Source organism: Chinchilla lanigera, unplaced genomic scaffold (genome assembly GCF_000276665.1).
Source record: "Chinchilla lanigera isolate Chin_1 unplaced genomic scaffold, ChiLan1.0 scaffold00050, whole genome shotgun sequence".
Lineage (NCBI taxonomy): Eukaryota > Metazoa > Chordata > Mammalia > Rodentia > Chinchillidae > Chinchilla > Chinchilla lanigera.
In genome coordinates, this window is record NW_004955451.1 from 15462024 (window position 1) to 15470289 (window position 8266).

At 45.4% G+C, this 8266-nt stretch overlaps 2 protein-coding genes across 3 annotated transcripts in view; both read right to left on the reverse strand.

The window, feature by feature from the left end:
* Positions 1-8266, reverse strand: part of LOC102022771 (keratin-associated protein 2-1-like) — a 24083-nt gene that overhangs the window by 704 nt on the left and 15113 nt on the right. The window lies entirely within an intron of this gene.
* Positions 5567-6233, reverse strand: LOC102023317 (keratin-associated protein 2-1-like). The gene has a single exon (XM_005394384.1). It carries the CDS (start codon positions 6198-6200, stop codon positions 5808-5810), a length of 393 nt encoding a protein of 130 aa, XP_005394441.1. The 5' UTR covers positions 6201-6233; the 3' UTR covers positions 5567-5807.

Below are 8266 nucleotides of genomic sequence, written 5' to 3' on the forward strand. Positions count from 1 at the left end.
GGGCTGGGGCCTTTATATACCCTGGCCGGGGCTCATGACCACATTTGTTTATATTTTGGCTAATTAAGTAGAATCTTTTTTGACTCATGGCTGCTTGTGACACATGCATGACCCCATGCGAGAATTCTTGCAGCTCTAAGTAGTATGAATGTATTGGCGCTGTCCGTGGTGAAAACTAGGAATTCCTACCATCTGAGATGGCAGCAGCTCTCAGAATGGGCAGATAATTGCATGTTTATGGGGTGCATGGTGGTGTTTTGGTGCAGGCAGCCATCATTTATTGCTTGACTCAGGAAACTTAGGTGTTCCATCATTTCTTTGTGATGAGAAAATGTGAAATTCTCTCTTGCAACTTTTACATTTACATAACACACTATCATTAACTGTAACCGCCCTCTGGGGAAGGCTACACCCAGCCTATTCTCCCTACCTGGCTGTGTGTTTGTACTTATGAACCGTGTTCTTATTTCTCCTTGCTTGATGCTTGGGTTGAGTTCATAGGACCCAGTTAAACCTCAACAACAGTCCCAAGAGAACTTCAATTTTTAAGAGAAATGAAATGCAGAGAAATCTGTAGGTCACTAAGTCCCTGTCCCCGGGGAGGTTCTTTGGAGCATCTCTGGGTGAGTCAGACAGGCGTCAGGCACGACCTTCCATGGGGTCTGCGGGATGTGATTGCTTATTCTTTCAAATAAAAAATGTACGTCTTGAAACGCGCTGCAGCAGATATACAGAAAAGCAAAAGTTTGATCTGTAAACAGCGAAGTGTTGGAACGAACGATCCAAGACTCTCGTGCATTCTTTCTCTTCTCTAGTTAGGCTGTGTGCAGCGCCGCGCCTTTTGGCCACAGACTGCTGATTTTTTCTTGTCTCTGAAACATGATTTTTTTAAAAAAAACCTTTCTTTTGTATGTAATGAAGTCACGTCATTGGCAAACTTTTTTCTTCATCTATCATGACGCAGGCGCTTTGAGCGCCGGGGGACATGACGGAGGTTTTCTCCCTGGTCTTGCATACAGGCGCGCAGCGCATGTTGGGAACACATATGCGGTTGGGGCGGGTGGCTCTTCCAGCTGCGCTCTGAGGCTCCGCCAAAGCTCTGCCGAAAGGCGATGGGCAGCTTCTCCAGGCAGCACCCCCCGAGGCAGCATGGCAATTGCTTGACGGACAAGTCCCCACTTTCCGTCCTGTGATGGCCAGCGGGACTTGGGTCACTTTAGGGTCATTCACTCCCTCCTGAAGGCTGTTCTTTGGGCCTCAGGATCCAATGCTCCGCTAACGAAATCTCAAACAAAATCTCAAAACTTAAAAAGAAGGAAGATTGACTGAACGTACTGTCCCATGTGGGGACACAGAGGGAGAAATCAGGCAGTCTCATCAGGAATGACCTTCGAATATTCCACACCCTTCCCCCGCCCATGGATGTGGGAGCCATCCCCCCATGGTAACCGACAGAAAAGTTGTATATTCTGCTCTTTTGGGGACACACGATCTCATATCCAATTCTCACGTTGCTGTGGAGTCTTCATAATGATCTTTTTTTCGTTTGTTTGCAATGGGAGCCTCTTTGAGAGACCCATAAGACGTCAAGCTGCGCACACTAATTCTCTTCCACAAGTCTCTTTGCAGCCACGGTCAGGGAGATTTTTCACTCTCGGTATAAAGAACCACGAGGGCTGTGAGGCTGAGAGCCGCTCGGTGAGCCCTTCCGGTGGCTTCACTGGAACGCACCTGTCTCCTCCACTCCCTAAACAAACTTCATTTCGGGTAAAATAGGGCCCTGCTTCAGTGACTCACGCCCCAGGGTGTGAGCACTCCACTCCAGGCTTTAACGCTGGATGCCGCCTGTCCAGCAAACAGGTGACACGCGTCGGTAGCTCTGCCACCCCCTGGCCGCGTGTCCTTGGGTCGTGAATGGCACCTTTCCGGATTGCCTTATGGATCAAATGAGCTACACTTGTGAGGACCAACAGCAGCACCCAGCGGGGTCTTGTATTTGTTAAATAAATGGGTGGATTTTAAAACATCAGTGATGTTTTAAAATTTTGATTTTGAATCAAACCCAATGTATTGGGTCTGGCCAGTTCTCCTCTGAGCCACCCCAGAATGCACAGTAAACGAGGTTATCCAGGGTGAGTGCCCCTCACAGCAGGAAGTAAAATGAAAATAATGGAGGGGAGACCACCACTCCCTCACTGAGTACCAGCCTCTGTTAAAGGGGGTCAGGTGGTGTTGAGCACAACTGCTTTGTTTGTGTCAGAACTATGACTGGGGCATGGGCTTCACTGAGAACCCACAGCCCAGCAACACAGAGTAGAGTCTCGGAAAAAGAAAATCTTCTTAAAAAGAGCCTAAAATTTAGATATATCCCTAGTGGGAATGAACAGTTCCCATTTTGCATAGCAAATGATGGGGCTTTATTTAATAGTGTCATTCAGCCATAACATTTTGCTTTTTTTTTTTTTTTTTTTTTTAAAGAGTAAAAGAAGGATAACATAATAATAGGGGGGACTTAGCAAATTACAGACAAAATGGTAGGAAATTATCAATGGTTATCGTTTTACATATTATTATCTACAAAATAGTTTCTCAGGAAAACAAATAGACAAATAATAGTGAGTTAGAGACAAAAGAGGTAGGAGATTATCAACAGTTATTGTACTATACTTCGGTATCTTCAAAGTGGCTTCTAAAGAAAATAAATAGAGCTATACATGAGTGACCTATTGGAAAATCATTAACTATTCTCAATGGTTGTTGTAGGAAACACATAATAATAAACATACATCCATTTATGAAATAGGATAGGAACATTACAAACTTTACACAGTTATGGATAGATTAGTAGGAAAATATCAATGCCTGCTGTAATACATGGTGGTATCTTCAAAGTGGTTTCTCAGGAAGACAGAGATATGAAAGAAGGATCTAATAAGTAGTTACAGCCTAAGGGTTGTCAAAAAAACATTTTGAGTATATTTAATGTGGAAAGTATCACTGGGTGGGTGGTGCACTTGTGTAAATCCAGCACTAAGGAGGCTGAGGCAGGAGGATTGCCAGGAGTTCAAGGCCAACCTGGACTACATAGTGAGTTCAAAGTCAGCCTCAAATACGTGGTGAGAACCTGTCTCAAAAAAGTATACCATCTTGTGTTCTCAATTCGTGGTTGCTTATACCAAAGTGGATAAAAACAACTCTGCATATAATGTGAATAGCTAGTAATGTTTTGAAGTGCTTAATTTGGAGCGTATCAAATGTGCACCTTGTTTGATATAATTGAGATGACCTAAAATGTTAAAAGAGAAGCAAGTTCAAATGTTACAGGTTTCTCTTATATGAGAAAACAAAATTCTAAATAAAGATCAAAATAAAAGGTAGGTAATGGGGAGATTTTTGCAAAAGAGAAGGGGACCAAGAAATGGGGGGGGGAGACAAAGCAAAAAGAATTAAAACCAAATGTCCATCAACCGAGGAATGGATAAAAAAGATGTAGTATTTTTGTACAATGGGGTATTGCTCAGATATAAAGAAAGACAAACTCAAGGCTTCTATGGATAAATGGATGCAACTTGAGACCATACTCATAAGTGAAATAAATCCGAGCTGCATGTGTTAACACCATATTGTCTCCCTAGTATGACAAACTGAAAGAGTAAATAAGATCCAAAAGGTGCAATAGATATTGTGAAAGGGAAAGAAATTGCTCAAAAGAAGGAACAACTGGGATGGGGGAAAGGAGAAAAGAAGGAAGGGGGAAATATATATATATACACACAAATATATATAAATATATATGTACACACACACAAAAGATAGCTAAGATAACTGTATTACTAATTTCTATCAGTTCACTGAAAGGAACAGTTAGTGGGTATATTCTTAATCGATTTTGCACTCCTACATCTGGTAATCTGAGCAACTACTTTGAAGATAACAATATGCAATATAATAACCATTGATAACTTCCGATCATCTTGTTTTGAAATAATGCATCGTTTTTATTTTTTCTCTCTTTACAATAAAAAAGAAGAAGAATTAAAATGTGTCATGTATATGGACTCACTCCCCACAAGGAATGTCGTTATTATGCACCACAACACGTATAATAAAAAATAAAAATTGAAAAAGAAATTGATCACATTTTAATGATAGCCTAGAAGTCCATTACATATAATGTAGTGGTATACTTTCCTATTTAGAAAAATAATTTTTTTTAGCAACACAAACAACTTCTGCCTAACTCAAATTGCTTTAAGTCCAATTGGACTTTCATAGGTCAGTTTTTAAAGGTTGAGCAGAGCTATGAAAAAGCTTTAAATATTTTCTCAAAATAGAAATAGGCTTTAGACATTGTATTTTGTTAAAAATGTATATTAGTTTAAAAAATATGTATACACAAACATATATTTCAGAAAAATATAAGGAAGGAAAGGGATTTATCACTACTGACTACTGTTCCTTTTGTTATATAATGTCACAGATCATTTTTTAGGGATAAGCACATACAGACATACAAAAACTTTTTCCTCATTAAATGTCTTCGTATTCTACAGTTTAATTCTTAACATATATATTTATTTCATGAACAAGCACATGCCATTTCCTGATAGGTTTATAACCTTTAGCCATTTTAAGCTATTTTTGTTATTTCTTTATATTTCTATATTGCACACAATTGGACCTTTCCCTCATTTATACACTTCTCTTTAAGGAGACTGGAAACTCTTTGAAGCAAGGGCCCTTTCTGATTCCTTTGTATCCATAAGGGTGGTCATATCTCTACCTCACTCATGGCAGGTGTTCGACAAACATGTGTAGGGTGATTGGTTCACTTGCTTGGAAAATGTCACTCCGGTGCAATTTTTGAGCCCAAAGATAAGCCTCCCGAGAGCCAGTGTGAGCACTCACGTAACCTGGCATTGTAAATCACATCCTAACCATCAAGCCCCAGACATATAAAAGGGGTCCACTACCCAAATAAGCAGTTATACATGGACACAAAAGACAGAAGAAAACATTATTACTTTGGGTGAATGAGTGTGCTTCTACCATGCTTCAAGGAAGTGCTCGCCTAAAGGTCCATGTCAGGAAATTTGCCTTTCTGGGGTCTTCTGTGGACAGCCATTATTATAGTTACATTTCTAACCATTTTAATAGGTGACTGAGTTCACTTATTCCCGCTCACTTTTCTTCTTTAAAAACAAAGGTGATTGGCCAGACACTGCCTGGGGTTCCCTTCATCCCCGCCTACTGGGCACCGGCCGTGTGCCCGCCCAGTGCCAGCTCCCTAAGTGAGCATTCCCAGGGTTTTTGCTGCTGCAGGACAGCCCACTGGGGAGACCTGTGCCCGCAGTCCCCGGCACGTGGTGAAGAGATGGTCATGACCACCTTGTCCATCAGCTTTGGGGCCCAGTGCACACCACTCACAACGACCGTAAGAACACCACTAGAGCTGTGTCAGGGAAGAGTTTAAGACGCCTAGCCTTAATCTTGCCTTGGGCACCATCTCTGGACAATAGAAAGACAATCTACTGAAAGGAAATGTCACAGAGACCATGACTTCCATGCTGGGAGTATCACGTTTATTAGAACACAGACAACATGCTAAAGGAGCTCCCGCGCAGTCCAAGGAGGACGCAAGACTCTATCAGCTGTTCTGAAAGGCGTCTTCAACGCACTGCACAGGCTACTTTGAAGAGATGAGGAGCAGGGTTGTCAGGATAATGGGGTGTTCTGTCCGGGTGTGGTGAGCTTTGGCAGGATAGACCTGACCACCATCTGGGGACCTTCAGTGACCATGGGGGAGCTCAGCATTGGCAGGGGTCAAGGCTGGGGCCCCTGCAGGTCACCCGGCACGGAGCAGGCTGGCAGCACGGAGGGCGGCAGCAGGGTGCCTGCACGCTCACCGGCTGGCAGCAGGTGGACGCCCAGCAGCAGGGCCTGCACACCACGGCCGTGCACGACGACGGGCAGCAGGTGATGGGGCGGCAGCAGCCCTCCTGCAGGCCGCAGGGGTCGCAGCACACGGGCCTGGGGCAGGGCTCGACGATGGGGCGCGTGTAGCGGGGCACGCAGCTCACGGGCCGGCACACGGTGGTCTGGCAGGACACGGGGCGGCAGCAGCAGGGGTCGCGGCCGCAGCAGGGCTGCAGGCAGCCGCCCCCGCAGCTCAGGGAGGAGAAGGAGCCGCAGCAGGACATGGTGGAGCCGAGTGGAGAGGTGGAGGCGTGGGAGGAGCTGGTTCTCAGAACTGATGTCCTCCTCCCGGGCTGGGGCCTTTATATACCCTGGCCGGGGCTCCTGACCCCTAGCTCACATGATCACTTGTTTTTGTTACTACTCCTGAAATGACACTTGCTGGTTAGGAATTTCTTGAGACATCTTTTAGGTGCTGGGGGACTCATAAAAAGCTACTTCTCTTATTTACTGGAGACCTATTACATTTTGCTATTTATAGTTCAAGTATGAACTTAATGACCCTTAACTTCAAGCTCTCCAATTATCTTTACCATTTGATGATTCTCTTGCCAGCTTCTGTCCTGCGCAGGTGGCTGACGCGCCCTTTGGGGTTACTCACTGACCTGGAGAGTGAATTCACCAAGTTGTGAGCGCTGCTCCCCACTGCTAAGCCTCCCAGGCAAAGCAGATGCAGAGTAACATTACAGGAACATTTTTGAAATCTAGTGTTTTTCTTCTATCAGAGCTGGAAAGGTGGAGGGAGGCTCTGAAATCCTCACAGAGAAAGCTGGACGAGGTAAACCGAAGGAGAAACTCTGCAGGCCAAAATGCAGTATCAGAGGGGTCTGGGAAGGGAAGCCAGACTGTTCCTGGGGAGCTGCACCCCTTACACCCAGGTCCTGTGTCCACAGCATCTTGGGGAGGATCGGTGACCTGAGGGTTGGCACTGACATTTCAGGTGAGGCCTAGCCAATTGGCTCTCAGTCTTACTGCAGTCCCCACCTGGGGGTCGACCCTGGAAAGTGATATCCACAAGCCACAGCATCAGAGAACTGAAAACCAGAGAGCGGGAGGGAAAAAGAATCGCACCATTCTGGTGAGGGAGCCCAGTCTGAGCACCGAGGAAGCCCTGGGCTGGCGGCTGTGTGAATGAGCAGGGTCTGTGAGCGGCGGGACTCCCTGAAAAGGAGAGGTTGGGCTAATCCAGAAATAAATACTTGTCTGTCCCTTTCCCAAAATGCTGTGCTTACAGGACATCCTGCAAGCTATCCACGCCGCAGGGGAGCCCCACCTCTTGCTGCAGAGGGATGCTGGAAGCTAGGTTTGTGAGGTAGGGAGTGATTCTTAAAGAGAGTCCTGAGCAAGGACCACAGCTGGAGGCAGAGGAGAGGCTGCCAGCATCTCAGGCTGCGTGGTGAAGGGCTGTGGGGTGGGACGCTTACCAGCACAAGTACAGAGAGGACCACAGGGTTTGCAGGGAAGGAAAAGGTTCCTGGCGGAAGGTGGTGGAGACCAGCTGTACCCCACAGCCTCCCCTACACAAATCACAGTGACTGAGATGCCTGGAACTTAGGACAGGCACGGAGGTCTACTGGGAGCCATGCCCACAGCGAGGCTTGCAGCGGAAAGCTAGTCCCAGGTCAGCCAGCCTCCTTACCCCCAGGCAGGTGCCCGAACCGTTTGTGGGGCCGCGGGCAGCTGGAACTCAGCGTGAAACGCTGCATGACGCTCAGACTGCAACGTGGAAGGGTCCGTGAGGGCACTTTGATTTTGTTTTTGCAACTACAAGGTAGTTTGGGGAGGGGTGTTTTTTTCCTTTCTTTTTTCTTTTCTTTTCCTGTCCTTCCTACCCCTTCCTTTTCTCCTTTTATCTGACACAGACAAAGCAGGTATCTGTATGCGTGCAAATGAAAATAAGGATTAACCAGTGCTTTAATCTAAATAGTACCTTTCATGGGCAGGTCAAGGTAACCCTCACCAAAACCGTGCATAGAGGATCCAAAGTAAGCTAATTACTAGCACAGGACTGGGTTTTATCTCAGTTTTCCTCAATCTCTGATTATACTTCCCCCTGTCTGTGTCCTTTCTTCCAGAAATACATTCTCAAACCCTCTCAACAATAACTCTTCACTCCAGCTATAAAAAAATGTCAACAGAGTCTGATTTGCTTCCTGTTCTTCACCTATTGGTACTTCTCCTGTCTCCCCGTCTCTTCTTACTAACTTTGTCTCTTTCTCTTCTCCCTCTTTCTTTCTTTCTTTCTTTCTTTCTTTCTTTCTTTCTTTCTTTCTTTCTTTCTTTCTTTCTT

What these genes read in the sequence shown, in the direction of transcription:
- LOC102023317 (XM_005394384.1), bottom strand. Translation starts at nt 6,200, where the DNA reads ATGTCCTGCTGCGGCTCCTTCTCCTCCCTGAGCTGCGGGGGCGGCTGC.